Consider the following 19,102-nt stretch of genomic DNA (forward strand, 5'->3'; position numbering starts at 1 on the left):
TGTAACAATAAACATTGTTGCATTGTCAGGTAAGTATGTATTTTTTTTAAATTATCTCTTCCTGATAATTATTACCATGAAGAAGAGTAGCTAACTGCTGGTGATGATGGTGTCCAGCCAGAATTTTTTTGAACAACAACTGGTGATGAATATGCAACATGTTTAACAACTGGTACTGGATATGGTACTCTTACAGCATATGGACGATCAACTGGATATGGAACATGTCTTGTTACTTCAACTGGTACATGAACTGGATAAGGACGATCAACTGGAACTGCATATGGTACCTTTAAAAAATAAAAAAATATTATTTTTAAATTGATAAAAAATTATATTAAACAATAAAATTAAAAATAACAAAATAATAAATACCTTGACTGCAACAGGTATATGTTTTTCAACTGGTACAGCAACTTCTTTGGTGATGACAGTGTGAGTGTTTGTTGGATAGTAATTTTGAACTGGTAAATCAGAGTATGATGAATAGCTTGTCAGTCCAATTCCACTGTTAATTCCATAAGCTCCATAGGTGTTTATACCATAGCCAAGATCCCAAAGACCTCGCTTGTCTTTTTTTGTATCCAATGATTTATCATCTGATTTATTTTCAATTTTTTGTTCAGCTGTTTCTTCAACTGGTTTATCAGTGGCAAATACCACTGCCATCAAGGTGAAAAAAACAATAATCTAAATATATAAAATTTTGAATTAATTAAAGCACAAGATAATATTTTTTAAATAAAAATTTAATAAAGTTATTTTAATTTATACCTTGGATTGCATGATGCTCAAATTTGCAACTGATGAAGAACATGCTGACGATTCGAGTTTATATACTTTGTTGAGCCGAAAAACCCTTGTCGTTTTATTTTTTTTGGCAGTGGTAATATTGGTGGTGGTGATGATGACGAAGGTAGTGGTGGTTCTTAACTGCTCCGCATAACATATAGATCCTTCTCACTTTTCTTACGCAAGTTAATATTTAAAACTCACGTGGTTGACGAACTCGTGTCATTTTATGGGCACAATAACCCATTTTTTTTATATTTAACAGTAATATATAATGCGAATGTTTGCGTCATTCACATTTTTTACTTGGAAGAAATAAAAATATAAAAAAAAAAAATCTTAAAACCACAGTGTAATAAAAATTATCTTGTTATTATTAATTACCTGATTTGAATTAATTTTTACTAAAATATCATTTAAAATAAGATAACAAATCTATTTCATTATTATTACATTTAAATTGAATGGTATTATATATATTTTTATTTTTTTTTATTTTGCAGATTAGAAGTTATTGGTAATGAACTTCGAGATACCGGATTTCATTCATTAATCAAGGTCGATGTCGGATTATGAGAGAGAGAGAGAAGAAGAAGACCAAGGGGAAGGGTAAGTTTTTAAAGCCTTGATATTTTTAAAAAATACTCTGAAATCTCAACATGTTTTCAAGGAGTAAACCTGCTACTATAAAAAAAATAAAATAAAATCTTCGGTTCATCTTTGTAGATTGTTATCTTTTTTTTTTTTTTGTTCTCAATGATTTTTATTATTTTTTTTTTTTCATTTTATTATGGTCTGGTTTTCATCGATGAATATGCATTTGACATTTAATCGGTTAAGCCGAGTGCATTCAGTCCTACTGACCGTCAAATTTAATATTAAAATTCTTTCCTGATTTATTTTTATTTTTTGATATTATTAGAAAATAAAGTCTCATTATTATTTCTATAGAAAATATATTAAAAAGGTAATTCGTTAGTGAAATAAAAAAAAACTCTCAAATGACCCTGATATTTTTTTTTTAACATCCTGTGTACGTGTTGATTGTCATTTAAAATTTTTATTTTCTTATATTTATTATCAATACATGCGAAAGTACAACTCATTGTCAGCAGGGCCCCCAAATGAATTGATAATGTAAATTTAAATAACGATATATCAATAATACATGAAATATATTTGATAGCTGGAAAACAAAATTGCGAAAACGTGGATGAAGAAAGTTTACGACATTTTTATTTCACTTACTTTCGCGCTTATTTATAGCATTCAATTTTTTTTTTTTTTTTATGTATTAAATATATTTTATAAAATTTAACCCTGAAATTATAAAATTTTAATGGAATATAATTCTAAAATTATTTCCTATAATTATGTTAATTATTTTGTCTTTTTATTACTTAAAAAAAATGATTTAAAAAAAAAAAATCGATAATTATTTTTATAGTTTGATTGAAGATCAATCTTGAAAATTATTATCTATAATTATTAGGCAATCGAAAGATTCCAGTTTTAATATATATTTAACATTAAATATTTTTTAAAGCTTTTTTTTTTTGCTTGATTTTCACACGATGCAAAGAGGAATGGGTGCGGGCGTATAGAAAATATATTCAAGGCTTACCTGCAGCATTAAGAGCATTAAGAGTGTATCACTAATAAATAAATTTCACATGTATATTTTTTTATAACATCAAAATGTTATAAATGAGCCCTTGTATTTTTTTTTTGCAAATGTAGCAGTAAATAAAATTAAAACAACTATCAAGATATTGCATAAGCAAATCCATGGTGTTTTAAATACAATATTAGTCCTTGTGATTATTGATCGTGCAAAAGTCAATCCTGATCTCAATCTATGAAACATCAGAGTGGTATTTCGTAAAATTCATAAAAAATAAATAAATATATATTTTAAATCATCTCATTTACTTTCAAATCGCTAATGAATATAAATTATCAATTAGATTCTTCATTAACATTATTCAATTTATGCTAAAATATTTTAATAGATTTATTTAAAATATTAATTTAAATATATATCAGTTGGACTAATTAAATAGTAATTTTTTTTTTTTTAAAACTTAAAACCTTGAAAAATTCATTTTTGTTACAAAATCAATTTATTTCATCAATTAAAATTAACAATGTTCTACCTAAAAAAAATTAATTACAAATTATATATACGAAATAGAGTATTTTGTTTGGTTTTTTTGCATATCAATGTACATTTTTTAAAATGCTTTTCATGAGGTTTTTTTTGTTATCATTTTGTTTGTTTATAAATATATATTTCTTTTTATTTGCGATACTGATTTGGTGTTTTTTCTTGTTTTTTTTTTTTGTGTTTTCATTGCAATGAGTGATATGGATGGAAATAAAAAATTGTAAATAATAAAATTAAGAAAAAGTATAGGAAGAGAAAAAAAGTTATTGCATGATAGATCAAAGACATATTACTACATATTAAAATATTTAGTAGTAACTATCGTATCCACTGTGTCCATAGCTTGCATAGCTTCCATAAGACTTGACTGGTACAGCAACTGGTACTTTTTCTTTGATGTAAATTGGTTGTGGTACAGCAACTTTAACAGGGTATGGACGATCGACTGGTACGTGAACAGTTTGGGTTTTAACAACTGGTACTGCAACCTATTTTTTAAAATTATTATTTTATTTTTGACCATTAAATAAAAATACAAATGAAAAAATATATTTATAATATTTAATAATAAATACCTTGACTGGGTATGGGACTGGACGGTCAACGTGGACTGGGACAGCGACCTGTTGAAAATAAATTATTATTAAACAATAATTATTACTTAAAAAAATTAGCAACTTGCCTTGACTGGGTATGGACGGTCGACTGGAACTGGGTATGGACGATCAACTGGTACATGAACTGTTTGGGTTTTAACAACTGGGTATGGAACAGCAACCTGTTATATCAAAAAAACATTGATATTATATCAACAATTGAAATGTATATTATTATATAAAAATAATTTAATAAAACAAACCTTGACTGGATATGGTTTTGGTACTGGTACAGCAACAGGAACAGTTTTTGTAACAATTTGTGTTTTAACAATTGGTGCATGTTCAGCATAACCAGAGTATTCACTCAAACCAGAGTATTCACCCTCGTAACTTCCATAACCACCATAGCCTAAACCAAGATCTAAACCATAGCTTAAACCACGTTTTTTAACATTTTTATCATCTTCAGCAAATACTGCTGCAATCAGCATCAAGCAAATCTAAAAAATTAATAATTAAATAATTATTTTCAACAATATAAATAATATTTTTTTTATATATTATTAAAAAAAACCTACCAATAATTTCATGTTGATATGTTGGCAATGAGACAATTACTTGTCTATCTTATATGTTGTCTTAAACACTTGTGTTATAATAATGATTGAAACTACCCTTTATATAGGGAATTGACTTTCATTTATTTCTAACATCCCGCAATAAATTAACCAATAGCTAAACAGTATTATTCTAAACGCCACACCTACCTACCTTTTGCTTCTTACAAATATATTTATTTATTTTTTATGTTTATATATATTTAAACTAAAATGCATGGCTGCACAAAATACATATTCATCTGTATTATGTATATGTGTTGCATTTTATAAAACTATATAGTATTTTAAATAAAAAACAAGTGGGTGACACTGTTTGTTTGTTGTATAACAGTGGAGACAAACGATAACTCGTTTCTTTCTATGTAAATAAATTGTGGTGATTGTTTTGTGTATATCAAATCCTCGTTGTGGCTTCTATTAAATTTTTAATTTCTAATATTGTGGCTTCATATCACCTGCTTGAAAACGAAAAACAAACTATCATTATGCATTTTATTAATTTAATCTTGATTGGCTTTATTTTGAACTGCTTAAATTGCAGAAAAATTAGTCTATTGTTTTTTTAACAATATTATATATCTAGTTGCAGCCTATAATTATTTTATAAAATAATAGTCATGTCTTTTAATATATACCAAGTCAATTGTTTTGTTCATTGATCAGCGTTTTAAACAGCGTGCAAATCGCCTCTGGACCCGGACATTGATTTATACTATTCGATAAAAATATTATTGTATAATTTTATTTTATGTTTATATGCGTGCATTGAAATTTGCCAATAAGCTATTTTTAAATACTTGTATGCTCGTTGGATTGTTACACACACTCAGTCTGATTTATATTTTTCTTGAAAATGAATTGTTTCATTCAATGTAGGAGTGATATAATTGAAAACGAAAAGAGAACAGGCTTTATTTTTATATTTTTAAAAATACATGAATTTCATCAGATAATTTCAAATTATTTTTAATTATTTATTGGCCTTAAATTAAAATGATAATATTTTTTTTTTAATTACAATTTTGTTAATTAGTTTGTCGCCACCTTGAATAACTCTGACATGATTTTTTTATTTTTACTTAAATGAAAAACAAATTAATTGTGTAATGCTGATGATAATGATAAACTGAATATTTTATTTATTACTCTGTATCACGATTATTGATATCACCTCAACAGTAAGAGCTTAAAAGAAAATTAATGAGTCTCATTTCATGCATTTACCAAAAGATTATTTTAATAATTTTTTTTCATATAAAAAAAAATTCTGGATTAATTTTTAAATACTTTTTTATTATATATTTTTATTTAAATTTAAAATTAAATTTCACAAGTTGAATTACATTTTATGAAAAATATGCTTTTTCATTGCTCTTTAATTTTTTTTGTTTCATTATTTTTTAAAATCAAGTATTTGTCATATTTTTGGGACGAAAGTTTTGTTTTTAATTTTTGATATTATGATGAAAATAATAAAATCATTATATAGTTTTTATTTTTAATTTATCATTTTATCATTTGTGCATTTTTAAATGTCATTTTCACCTGATGCAAATTACGAGGTATTAATTATATAAAAATAAAATAGATCGTCTTTCAGTATATCCTTTAATATGATCTGGTAAAATGCATGTGTGAGATATATTTTATTTATTTTTATTGCACCCCACTGTTGCATTATTTCAAATTATGCAACATTCGACTACGACCGGATTGCAACGATCGTCGAGCATTTGTATATATATATGTGCGTGTTGACCGGTAAAATAATGTGCTTCTTGTTTACCATTTTTAAATGCATTCTCTCTTTTTTTATCTTTATCTTTTTCATATTTTTAAATTTATTTTTATTTTTTTCAACAAGAATTACAACTGACGCAATTGAAATGTATCCAAGATTTCCAGGCAAGGACTTTGCCGACACTTGCATATATTAAATCAAAAAATAAAGAGAACAAAAATGTTAATAAATAAACAAATGAATAAATAAACGAGTTTATAATATACAAAAAAAAAAAAAATTAACTGAGCCTTTTAATAAATTGAAACAAAAAAAAGATGATGATGCTGACAAGGGTATTCTGCTACTGTTTTTTTTTCTCTTTTTTTTTTTCTTATATTAAATATACCATTACATCTCTACTAAATATACATAATGAAGTAATAATACATATTTAAAATCTTTATGATGTCAAAAAAAAAATTGAACTTTTATTTTTTTTTTTTTTTAAATTTTTAAAAATTAAAAAAAAATTCAAATTGCATGTTACACGCATTTATTTCACAATCATCATAATATATTTATGCTAATTTTAATAATTTCATTTATATCCAGATGCAATTCAATATTAAATGCGTATTATATTTACAAGAGCTTTTTAAAAAATTTTTACCATTTACCAAATATTATTAAAGAGTTGAAAAAATTTTTTTATCGATCAATTTTTCTGAATAAGTAAATTTATTGCTCTTGCGACAGATCGTTTAAATAATTCTTGTTTTTAAATTTAAAAAATAAAACAAAATAAAATAAAATTCAAGTTTACTGTAATTATTATTTTGCATAATTATATTTTAAAACATTTATGAATTTTATAAAAAAAAAAAAATATTGTACAAGTTTTTTTTATTTTTTTAAAAATTCCATTAAAGTTTTTTTGTTTTTTCTATATAAAAATAATTTTTTTTGATATTTATATTAATGTTATAATAAAGTCTGCGAAAATGTAAATATCATCAACATAGATATATTGGGTTTATAGGTATATGTATATATGAAGATTGAGTGTATGTCGGTATAAACTACAAACGTGTGAGAATAAAATTCATGTTTATATTGCATGGCACAATCGAGACTCGTATGTACATGTTGTTACCAACTTGGAAGATATATTATTTTTATTTTTTATATTTCACATTTACAAATTCGTGAGAACGAATATATATTGTGTGCAGGGAACGCACCCTGGCATTATTTTTGTATTTTTTTGCTTGGATGAAGTAACTGAAAGATTGAATAAATTTTATAAAATATCAATGAAAGATGTACATGCATGACTAGACAATTGATAAATCACATTGTGGCACGTGTCTTTTCCCTTGCACAAATATATAAACAGCTGTGTTTTTTTTTCTTTTTTTAATATTATATCCAATTATGTATTTTTCATCGAGTCATAAGCCGAAAAAAAAAATTTTTCTAATCATAAATTTACTGGACAATAAATTTAAACTATTAAATCAAACAATGTAATAATTTTCTACTAATTTTGTGTTAAATAACTTAATCAATTATTATGTTAAAATTAATCAAGTTGACAGTTATATCGTGAGCATAGAAATTTTTATGTTTTCTAACCGGATTGATCGAGATTGATACATTGAAAAAATTAAATGTCTTACACGTATTTCAATCTATAATTTTTTTAAATATGTATTTAATTTTTTTTATTGAATCGCATGTCATTATAGATAATTAATTAAAATGCAATATTAATATTTATTTATTTATTATTATTTTATTTGAATTTTTTTTTGCAATTATATTCTTTCTTTTGAATTGTAATTTTTTTTAATTTTTTAAATTTTTTTTCTTCCCCAAAATTTGAGGTAATAAAGACATATAATTCCACGACCTAAAATAAATAAAAAATTAAAGAGTTTCGTGTCTCAGCGTGGGTGTTGTAAATAATCTTGGGAGGTATATTCATTCACCACAAAAAAAATACAAAAAAATGATAAAATTGCCTCAGGCTGGGTGGGCCCTTCATGCCTCAAAAAGTGCATTACATACAAGAGTAAAAATTAAGTGCTTTAAATTTAAAAATCTCTGATATGTCCATTTCCGTATTTAAGACAGTTGGTTATTAAAATTTTTTTTTTATTTTCAAAATTTTTTGACAATGACAAGAAGTACTCTTAAAATAATCCTTATGAAAATACGTAAATACGATTACTTGTTTTATGTATTTTTAAAAATCACTCGATCATCATGTTAAGTCAGTCATTAGCTTAGCAGCTTGTTTGATTATTTTCTGATGTAATATTATAGCTGTTTAGCATGTACCTGAAAGTATCTGGGTCGTTTCGCTCTAGAAGATTGTCAATTACCAGTTCCGATTTACTCTCAATTATAATATTTTGTTACTTTTTTTTTTCTATTTATAAATAACAACAAATATCAATTAATACATATTCATATATCAAAGCTTTGATTCAAGGACAAATGCTTTTTTTTATTTTCAAAAGAGACTCGTTGTTTTTTTTTTTTCGAATTGAAAAAACAATTAGGTCGATTGATTTACTTTTTTATCGAGGGATATCTCTGGATTGGCATTATCTGCATTTTTTAAAATAATAAATTCAATATAATAATAATCTGAATGAAAAAATAAATATGATTTTTTATAAACTTGAATTGCGAAATATAATATAATTCTAAATTTTTTTAATTTATGTTTAATAAAATTTTATTATATATCTGGCCGGAAAAATACTTACTTTTGACGAAATTTATTCTCCTTATTTTTATGAATATTTAAAATTAAATAATAAACAAATAAATATATAAATTTTTCTTTTTGATTTTTAAATTTAAAATGTAGCCAATATTTTTTAAATTATTATAATTTTTATTTGTAAAAAGTATAATAAAATGCGACTATTTTTTGATATGCTCTATTAACTATTTGTAGCAAATCCGGAACATTAATTAGTCTGTTAATTTTAGTGTCACAATTTGATCATAAAATTATAAAACATTAATTACTATTTCAACTATATTCGGAAGTATTTCATTGTTTAATTTCAAATTAAAAAAATAATAACTTATCAAATGAAATAAATTTATCAGCATTCTGATATTTTTTAAGAAAAGAATTTTTTATTAAAAATTAAGTCTTGCTTTAAATCAGATTTTTCATAATTATAATAAATAAATAAATAATAAATAAATAAATAAATAAATAAATAAAAGAGAATTAAAAATTGGTTTTTATAAATTAAATCTTTTAAGCTTCATTGTCAGCATCGCTGTCAGTTGTAAAAGGTGATTTAGTTGGTGATTCGGTCGGCCATTTACCAGCTGTTGCTGCTGGTTCAATAGTTGAAGTTGTAAAATTATTAAACATAATTGTTTCTAATGATGACGGTGTTACAATCATAATTGGTGTTGTTTTATTTTCACTACCATTATTTTCTTGTTGTTCTGGTTTTATTGTCACTATGTCAGTCACTATAAAATCATTTCCGTTATTATTCATTGAAGAATTATTAATTGTTTCATATGCATTATTGACAATTGGTTTTTTATTAAAATCAAATGGTTTATCTTGATCATCTGGTATTTTTGGTGGTGTTAAATCAGTTGAAGGTTCAACTGTCGCTACTTGGCATTGTCGACCCATGAATCCATTCGGACACTCGCATCTATAATCAACAAATGACAACATCAAAAAAAAAAATTAAGATCCTAATAACCAAATTAACAAATAAAAATAATTGAATAAAATTTCTGACCTGTAATCACCATTTTCCTTTGTCATACTGACACAAGTGCCATTATTTTGACAAAGATTTTCATGCTCATCACAGTAAGTTAATTTTTCATCACACAAATCTCCACTCCATCCTGGTTTACATCTACACTCCCATGGTTTTCTACATCCACCATTAACACATCCAGGATATGGTACACATTCTGTACAATTTTTACCAGTCCAACCAGTATTACATCTACAAGTATTTGGTCTTGTACACATTCCATTTTTCATGCTGCATCCTTTTGAACAGACGGCTGAGAAAAAATAAATAATTATAATAATAAAATATTGTTGTTTTAATAAACACAGCTGAATGTATTTTATTTACGTTTTTCACAAAGTATTCCTGTCCAGTCATCTTCACAACGACACTCGTAAGGTCTATGACATGTACCATGAACACAGCCAGGAAGTATAACACATGTTTTACATTTGGGCCCTTGCCAGCCCATACGACACTTGCATTCTCCTGGTTTATCACCTTAAAAAAAATACAAATAATTGATTTATTGATAGTTCAATTTTCATTTGATTTAAATAACTTACAATAGCCCTGACTTGGATTACAATCGGAATCACATATTGGCTCAGAACAAAATAATCCTTTCCAACCAGGTTCACAAGCACATTCAAAACTTACATTACATCTATTATCAAAGAAAATTATTGTTGGATAATTAATTTAATTATTTTAATTTAAATATATATACCCGCCATGTTGACAGCCTGGAAGTGGTACACATTTTTCACACGAATCACCATAGAAACCCAGTTTACAACGACATTCACCTGGTCTTCGACAGTAGCCTTGTAGTGGATCACATCCTTTTTTACAAATTGGCACATCACATAAATCACCTGTCCATCCTTTTATTATTTAAAATAATTATAATTATTAGACAGCATAAATAAAACAAACGATCATAAATATATTTATTAATAAAGTTGAAGAAAAAAAATAAAAGAAAATACCTGGAAGACATTTTACTTCACCAGCTTTGTCACAAAAATAATGAGAATTTCGATGTTGAGAAGCTGGAATTTCACATGCTTGTTGCTTCCATTTTGGTACATATCTATATAAAAATATCAGCCGAAATTTAACTTAATTTTATTATTAAAGTATTTATTATTTATAAAAAAAAAAATTCATTTTTTTACCTTGGAGCACCAGCATAGCCAATTGGTAAAATACCAAGACTAAAAAGTGCTGAAAATCCAATTACCGAATATCCAACATTATTTGAAGGAGCAAAGACACGATCACTACCGATTAGAATTGGTAAAACGCAAGCGAATAATGATATCATCTTCTCTCGACTTCACAGTCAAGACTGGAGGTAAAAGACAAGTCCAAGGCAACGTTTCGTATAACGGTATATTAACAACAAGTTCGAGGTCACGACATACATTTCTGGGTGGTTGTTGATGCCAACATACGGATGTACATCTTTGTATGTGTATATAACTAAACGCATACTGATGTTTTAATAATAACACCTGTGTATTTTTTTTTTTTTAAATTTCTTATAACCATTTTTGTTTATGGAAGTGTTTGTGTTTGAAAAGATATTTCACTGTTGTTGATGATGATGATGATGATGATGATTTTGTGAGTTCGTTGAGCCTTACCTGACACTACTACTTTGATTTTTTATTTTTTTGTTGCAATGCGTGAATGAGAGTTCAATGTACCTTACAATTTTTATTTAAAAAATATCTTAAAAGTCATATTTTCAAGAAATATTATTACAAAAATGAATTTATAAATATTTTTTTTTATTTGCTAAACTCTCTCTTCATTTAAATTCACTCGTCGTTGATGAATTTATTATTTTTTTTTAATTTTCATTTTAGCCTAAAAATTTTTGAAAGTAGAAAACAAAAAATATCATTGGTTTGTTGAGGGGGTTATTTTTTAAATAAATAAAAAGCGATAATTTAATTATATTTTTTTTTCTTTTAAATTTATTTTTATAATTATATATTTATAATAAAATATACAGTATTAAATATTTACATATATCTTCATCAAACTATTTACAAATAATTACAACTTTTTTTTTTTTTTCTCCTCTTTCATCATCATTTCAATTATTATCGCAAATATATGAACAAAAGTCTGTTAACTTTGACATTGAGCAAATATTTTTAAAAAATAATTTGACATTAATTGACTGTTTTAATCTTTCACATTTTTTTTTATCTTGTTTTTTTATCTTTTTTACAAAATTGACTCTATTAAATCTAACTGTACAAAGTGTTTTGTGAAAATATTCAGTACAAAGATAAGTAAAAACAAAAAAAGAAAAACACAAATATATATTTAAACTTCATTAACATCATCTACAGTTTTTCTTTTTGTTACTGTTCTTATAATTGTAATGAGAATTAATACTAATAGAGCTGATAAAAAACCTGCAACAATTGCCCACTCATTAATATTGTCTTGAAAATTTGGTTGATACTGCCAACGAAGAACAGGTCTTGGTCGTGTATCAATTTCAATTGGATAACTACCTGGACCATCATTTGATGCAATTCTTACGAGATATTTTGTACCAGGTAATAATGATATTTGTGCTGATGTTGTATCAACAACTTGGTTACCCATAAGACCACCAGTTTCTGGTTCCCATGATACAACATATGATTCATCTTTATCAGTATATTTTTTTTCACCAAATACATCATCATTATCAGTTCTTACACTATCAGTTTTTGTTGGTTTTGTATTATCATTATCATCATTATCATAATTATCACGTTTAAAGAAAAATCTACGTACAACTTCTTCAGTTATTGGTGTATTTTTATTATCATTTCTTTCAGATAATACTTTTTCACCATATTTTTCAAGATAAAATTGTCTAATACGATCATTAAATTTTTTTTGTTCAATTTCACGTTGTTTTTTTAATTGTACATCAACATCTGTCCATGATAAAGTTGCTTCAACAAATGCTCCATCTTTTAATGATTCAAGTTTTGGTGTCCATTCTTCCCAACTATAATGTTTTAAGCCTTCATCTTCTACAACTAATATCCATGTATCTTGTCTTAATGATGGTATTTTTGTGCTTGGATAAAAACCTTCTTCTTTCCATGTTGATCCAACTTTTCTCAGGACAATAGCAATATCTTGATTATTCAATTTAACTGGTCCTCTCATTGGTGCTGGAAGACTAGATGGCATGACTTCTTCCTCAATACGAGACAAACGATAATGACATGGTATCTTACATGCTGGACACTGTAACAAAAAGAAAAACCAATATTTTAATTATCAATTTGAATATGTCTATTAATTATTGTATTTTAATAATGAAAATATATTGTCATTTTAAATAAGTTTAAAGTTAAAAATATATACAAAAGACAAATTCAAAAGACATTTGATTGTAGCTATATATATGAAGAAGTTTATGACTGGTCCCTCAGATTGTTTGAAACGATTCATGCTTCAGTATAATGGCTCGTTCAAGAACCATTTGAACTAATTAATGATCTTCCAAAGTCACTTTACTAATGCACCATGTGCAAGAAGAATATATAGCTGTGCATTGTTCTATACAATAATTTAATGTATGGGCTTATAAAAGACAAAGAATAAATAAGACAAGTATCTTGACAAAAGTCGTGTTTGTGTCGTAACGTTTTTTTTTTTTTACAGATAAGAAACTATAAACGGTTAGTTGTACGTGTGGTTGGACTTTTTTTAACTTTTTTCTTTTATTGTGGTTTTGGGAATTCTCATCTTGACGAGATCTCGAGGATCTGTCGTTGTTGTAACGGGCAAAGAAGGTGCACATTTATTTAAAAGGTTTCATCTGAGAAAGAGATCGAAAGGTAAAAAAAAAAAAATAAAGTGGAAATTGGTTTATAACCTTTTTTTTTTGAGAGAGGGAAGTTCGGTCTTCCATGAAAATCGGCAGGTAGTCGTTTCTTTTCAGAAATTTTCATCTTGAATTGAAATTGGTTTTTTTTTTTTTTTTTTTTTTTTGAGAGAAGATGGATTGAATCCATTGAACGTTACAATTTTGTTTTCTCTTTTTTGTGTGATGTGAATATAAGAAGGGAATTTTTTTGAGATGAGATATTTTTCTTGCGCTCGGTCACCCAGTGATTTCAAGGATTCCCAAGGGATAATCGAAGATGACATACTGAGAGGTTGACTATACAATATATGCTTCCGAACGATCGATTTTTTCAACGGGATCTTCGAGAAATTTGAGATGAAATCGGCTAAACCTTCTCTCATTCTATTCGCTATTGTGGTTTATATAGAACGATGTTCATTCGGCTAATTTTACAGCTCACCCAATGTAATAATAAAATATATAAAAAGAAAAAAAACCTCGACTAATAAAAGAATAAAAAAAAAAAAATTATAATGAACATAATAAGAAAAAAAGAGTTTTAGAAAAAAATAAAAAAAATATATATACACTGCCCCGGGAATCATGATAATCGAAATAAAAATTTATTCACTCAATTTGATGAAAAAAAAAATGTTGAATAATAATAAGGTTTAATAAATAAAAACCCCAACTAATTTTTTATGTTTTTTTCTTTCGACAAAATACACAACGATATATTAACCCTGCAAATGAGTCACATTTTTCAAAACAAACATGGCTATAATTCTTTGCATGCTTGTAGCGTAAAAACCACAAACAAGAAAAAAAAAAATAAAAAATTAAAATTAACAAAAAATTCAGGTATACTTACATGGAAATAATTTTCTTCATCACACATGGATTTTGAAGATTCCCATTGTGTCTCAAGAGTATCGCAATTTTGCCAGCACTGTAATGAAAAAAAAAACAATAATGGTTAGATAAAATAATAATAAAAAAGGATTTGAAAAAAGGAAAAAAAAAAAGAAACCAGAGTGGGTATGAAAAAAAATAGCCAGAAGATGGTTGAAGCGTGTACAATCGCTGGGAATGAGCTGAGTGATCTTGGAGTGGATTTATATATGAAATAAAAAAATTAAATAACAAAAAAAATAATAATAATAATAAAATAAAAAATCGTAGGAGAATGAGTGGAAGGCGAATAAAAACCATCAAGTCGTCGGTTGAATCAGTCAGGCGATTTAAGCGAGGTCGGTTCGCTGTATCGCGACGTTATAAAAAATGGGAAGGGGGACAATTTTTAGGGGGGTTATGGATAAGGTAAAAGAGAGATGAATCTTATGGGGGGATTCACTCGAATGGTGATGCATATAAGAGTAAAAGTTTTATATATGAGAGAAAAAAATAAAATGAGATAGAAATAGTTTGTCGGGGGGTCTTTCGAATTAGCTCCAACCTGTTTCAGCCACAGGCCTTCGTCGTCGTTGTCTTCGTATTTATTGGGATAACCGCGTGCGGCTATCCCAGATTTTTATTATTCTTTGATATTTTTTTTTTTTTATGTATTATTATTTTATATTTCATTTTTTTTTCTTTCATGTATTCAATTTTTTTTTATTTTTTTTTCTCTTTTACTATTATATTTCTTGCTCAAGAGAGTCCCAAAAATATTCGATGGTTCCCTATGTATATGTATACCACAATCATTACTGAGAAAAAAAAAAGTATTATAGAGGCATAGACCCTTTTATCGACAACCCAACTAATGAGTTAATGACGTTTCCAAAAATCAAATCAGCACTGACCATTATATTAAAAAAAAAATTGGCTTACATCATTATTTTTTATGAATATATATTTTATTTTTTTCAAAATTAAAATTAGTATATAAAAAATAAAATAAATATAATGAGAATATATATTTTATTTTTTATTATGTATTTAAGATACAAAAAAATGAAAAAAAAATTGTTTCTTTTTCTTATTTAACTTTCTGTCTTATGGTTGAAATGAATTTTCTTGCGAGCGTGACATTCTGATGTTGTCAAGACACGCATACCATTTCGAATTATAAACAAGACTGTTTTGTTTGACAGGATAAATTTAGAAAGGTTCAAAATATACATATATATTATGTGTGTACACAATCCAGTAGATATGTATATTTAAAATTGAATTATTAATAAATAACAAGTTGCAATGTCATGGAACATCTTTTCATAATAATAAATATACTTGTGCATTTATTAATAATGAAATATCTGTATTTGAATGAATAATATATACAAAAGTAAAATTAAAAAAAATATATATATATTTATATAATCATAATAATAAAAGCGGTCATCGAAAAAGTTTCAGGTTGCACGAAGTATTAAAAAAAAAAAATTAAAATTGAATAAGAGAAAATAAAAAAAAAAAAAATTGGAATAGCAAAGGGTTTTTTCGAGCCCATAGGGGACTGAAAAAGAAAAAAATGTAACATGCATTTGGTACATAAATTTAAATGGTTGATTTTTGTGTTGTAGCTTTGAAGCAAGACCCCATCAGGGACTCGTGTAGTTTCTTTTTTTTCATTTTTCTCCTCATTCTATTAGCCTTCGTTTCTCAAATCGCATTTCATCCTTTTGTAAATGCATCTCTCACAAAATCTCATGACCGAGTAGATCACACAGATACACATTCATGGTGACCCCATGGAATCGATTTCCACGAAAAATTAATGGACACCCCCATGTACAAAGTTTGTTAGGGCAAATGAGCAACGCCCTTTGATACAACTGAACCTTAGGGACACAGACCTCCCCCTCTCGTCTCTCTCACATACTGTATGCACCACGTAATAAAGAAAAAAAAATATAAATAAAATATACATATATACATGTGCGTGTGATAATCGTGATTCTCCATCTGCCCACTCGTTTCCTCATACCCCTCACAAATTCAAACTCCCTATATCCACCTACCCACCCCTCATACATACTCTCACATACTTTTTAATTTTACATCTCTCTCAATGTAAATTGTAAATATCCAGCCTCAGGATTACCGGTTATTTATTTATTTTATTTTTGTTTCATTATTTTAATTTTAATTTAAGACCACCCCGAATTTAAAAAAAACAACAACAATTTTTTTTTTATTCATTTTCTTTCAATTTGCGTTATTATTAAAGTGAAAAAAAAAGCTTTGTAGTCTTTAATTTTTGAAAAGGTTATAGAAAAGGCGGGAAGAAATTGTAGTAATTTTTTTTTTTAAATCAATGAAAAGGTTACTTACTTCACTGCATAGTGTTTCAGCACGATTTGCATACCAATCGCAGGTGCCGTCTGTACTGTGGTTTTCAATACACTGCACTCTACACTGTGCAATTCTCACCAATGGACCAAGATCAAAAGCCATGGTATAGTTTACCAGGCCTGCACAACACATGACAAATAATAAACACAAATAATTCATTGTTGTTTTTATTTTTGTAATATTTTCTAAGTGTTAAATATCTTCCTGTTTCCTGGTTGGACCAAATATCAAATTACACAAACAGATAGAAAATTTAAATATTTCTATCTATCACTCACTAATTTATAATATTCACTTTTTCAAAAATTAATTCCAATTATTGTGTATTTATTTTAGTGTTGATTTATTTCGGAGTAAATGCAAGAATGAATTTCGTTTATTTAAAAATGTTGTGTAATGGTTTTTTTTTTTGGAGCACGTTTCAGATGATCTCTACCCTCGAAATTTCGGGATCAACTGTGACCCCTCGCCAGAATACCGATTTCTTATATAGCTTACGTTTGCCCCACCTCGCCGAAAATTTTGTGGTGCCTATCCCTACCCCATGATGATGGTCGTTGCCGCCACTAACCACTTTGCTTTTGTATATATATGTCTGTACCACGAGGATAGATGTCTAGAATTGTGGCGGGCCTCTTTTTTCTCTTTTTTTTTTTTATTTTACATCTCTTTTCAGTTGGATATCTCGGTCCAAGTGAACGAAAGCATCCCTCGTAATTACCCGAGGGCACTGTGGCGTCCCCCTTGGCATATGGCTCCGATCTCTTGGCGGTTCTTCGACGACCACCGCCAAGCACTCTTTCAGCACAAATGAATTTTTTTTTTTTTTTCCTCTCATCTTCTAAGATAAACAAAATTAATAAAAATAAAAAGATATTTTTTTTTTATAAAATTTAATTTTGTATTTTTTTTTTTAACTTATTTGTAAATTATTTTATTCAAGTGAATTTTTTATTTTTTATTTTTATAACCTGAGCATTGAATTAAAATTGTAGAGTCAAGTTAAATTTTTTTTTTTTTTTTTTATAATATATTTAATTTGTATTTTTATCAATTCATTCTAATTTTCGTTTTATTTTTTTTTGATTAAAAAAAAAAAAAACAAAAAGTAAATTATGTATCGAATTGTATTTTCCCCCTTAATGTTTTTTTTTTTTTTTATATCAATCCGTGAAATTGAAATGCATTGTGTCTAGGGGTAAAATATTATTCTCGGCACTATTGATCCGATGAAACAAAGATGAAAGAAATGAAATAATAAAAATAAAAAAAATATATATATATAGGATAATGGGAAAAAATTATGTTTGATTTTAAGCTTGGTAGATTCCAGTGTCTTTCAGTTGGCTGACGATGTTTATTGGCCACTTTGCGACGCGTGAATTGACTTGAAAAAAAAGTATACATATTATTATTTTCTAACGTCTGATCGTCCCTTAATAAGCTCGCAGTTGAAACCCCCATCAACTGGCTCGCTTCAACTGCATGAATCTTCGTTAACCCGCCGGCTATCATTTCCCATAAAATATAACAAAAAACACTTTTAAAATAGCTTTTATCGAGTTAGAAGTAATTTAAAAAAAAAAAAAATCTAAATGTCTCTTTAAGTACACCATTAACGATTATCCCTCATACATATATTTACGCGGATAATTATCTTATTATTTATTTTCCAAAATGACTAATATCTTTTTTTAAAAAAAACAAAAAAAAATAATATAATTTTTCAATTCCAGATATTTTGGGTTTATATATATACGTTATACTCATTGAGGCACTTTGATTCTCATTTTTCTCTTACAAATATTTTCATGTCGTAGTTACCGAGAGACCTCCGGGACGAGAACAATTAGCCGATGGATGTGCCCCACCCAGTACCCAGGCATATCCGCCCCAAAAAAAAAAACAACAACGTAATAAATGGCCCAGAGAAAAAAAAAATTATATATAATAAAAAAAATAATAATATAAAAATAAAGAAAAAAACATCCTGTATGTATCTGACAACAATTCGATATCAAATAAAATACAGAATCTCGTAATATCTTCCATCCGGTTCAGGTACATCACAGATTCATTTTTATATATTTTTTTTTAGATTTTGTCACGCCCCAAAAACATTGGTATCACATATACACTTATGGAAAAATTAAAAAGATAAAAAAAAATAATAATAATTTTGATGAAAAAATATTGTTTAGGGGTGGGTGTGGTTAAGTGTCTC

At 26.8% G+C, this 19,102-nt stretch overlaps 3 protein-coding genes across 3 annotated transcripts; all 3 read right to left on the reverse strand.

Moving 5' to 3' along the window:
* Positions 1-49: 49 nt before the first annotated feature.
* Positions 50-11,069, reverse strand: LOC122851087. Its single transcript, XM_044150136.1, has 14 exons — positions 10,880-11,069; positions 10,691-10,794; positions 10,429-10,585; positions 10,265-10,365; positions 10,047-10,199; positions 9,696-9,972; positions 9,194-9,605; positions 3,819-4,058; positions 3,642-3,737; positions 3,535-3,582; positions 3,307-3,447; positions 775-933; positions 376-690; positions 50-290 (listed from the first exon to the last, which is right to left on the reverse strand). The coding sequence occupies exons 1-14, from the start codon at positions 11,026-11,028 to the stop codon at positions 72-74; spliced, it is 2,571 nt and encodes an 856-aa protein (XP_044006071.1). The 5' UTR covers positions 11,029-11,069; the 3' UTR covers positions 50-71.
* Positions 3,108-4,271, reverse strand: LOC122853090 (cyclin-dependent kinase inhibitor 1C-like). The gene is made up of 5 exons (XM_044153344.1): positions 4,137-4,271; positions 3,819-4,058; positions 3,642-3,737; positions 3,535-3,582; positions 3,108-3,447 (listed from the first exon to the last, which is right to left on the reverse strand). Exons 1-5 carry the CDS (start codon positions 4,146-4,148, stop codon positions 3,268-3,270), a joined length of 576 nt encoding a protein of 191 aa, XP_044009279.1. The 5' UTR covers positions 4,149-4,271; the 3' UTR covers positions 3,108-3,267.
* A 679-nt stretch (positions 11,070-11,748) lies between the features above and the next one.
* Positions 11,749-17,351, reverse strand: LOC122853094. Its single transcript, XM_044153351.1, has 3 exons — positions 16,858-17,351; positions 14,450-14,527; positions 11,749-12,971 (listed from the first exon to the last, which is right to left on the reverse strand). The coding sequence occupies exons 1-3, from the start codon at positions 17,035-17,037 to the stop codon at positions 12,045-12,047; spliced, it is 1,185 nt and encodes a 394-aa protein (XP_044009286.1). The 5' UTR covers positions 17,038-17,351; the 3' UTR covers positions 11,749-12,044.
* Between the last annotated feature and the right edge of the window lie 1,751 nt (positions 17,352-19,102).

The sequence above is a fragment of the Aphidius gifuensis genome, linkage group LG3 (genome assembly GCF_014905175.1).
Source record: "Aphidius gifuensis isolate YNYX2018 linkage group LG3, ASM1490517v1, whole genome shotgun sequence".
NCBI lineage: Eukaryota > Metazoa > Arthropoda > Insecta > Hymenoptera > Braconidae > Aphidius > Aphidius gifuensis.

Excerpts from the sequence above, each read along its gene's own strand:
- LOC122853090 (XM_044153344.1), bottom strand. Across the intron at positions 3,738-3,818 it reads CAAAACCATATCCAGTCAAG|GTTGCTGTTCCATACCCAGT; the intron begins GTTTGTTTTATT and ends TTGATATAACAG. Across the intron at positions 3,448-3,534 it reads CAGTCCCATACCCAGTCAAG|GTTGCAGTACCAGTTGTTAA; the intron begins GTATTTATTATT and ends TTTAAAAAATAG.
- LOC122851087 (XM_044150136.1), bottom strand. The coding sequence starts at position 11,028 with ATGATATCATTATTCGCTTGCGTTTTACCAATTCTAATCGGTAGTGAT. Across the intron at positions 9,606-9,695 it reads AAGGAAAATGGTGATTACAG|ATGCGAGTGTCCGAATGGAT; the intron begins GTCAGAAATTTT and ends TGTTGATTATAG. Across the intron at positions 4,059-9,193 it reads ACAGCGATGCTGACAATGAA|ATTTGCTTGATGCTGATTGC; the intron begins GCTTAAAAGATT and ends TTAATTTTTTAG.
- LOC122853094 (XM_044153351.1), bottom strand. The coding sequence starts at position 17,037 with ATGAATTATTTGTGTTTATTATTTGTCATGTGTTGTGCAGGCCTGGTA. Across the intron at positions 14,528-16,857 it reads CTGAAACACTATGCAGTGAA|TGCTGGCAAAATTGCGATAC; the intron begins GTAAGTAACCTT and ends TTTTCATTACAG. Across the intron at positions 12,972-14,449 it reads ATGAAGAAAATTATTTCCAT|TGTCCAGCATGTAAGATACC; the intron begins GTAAGTATACCT and ends TTTTTGTTACAG.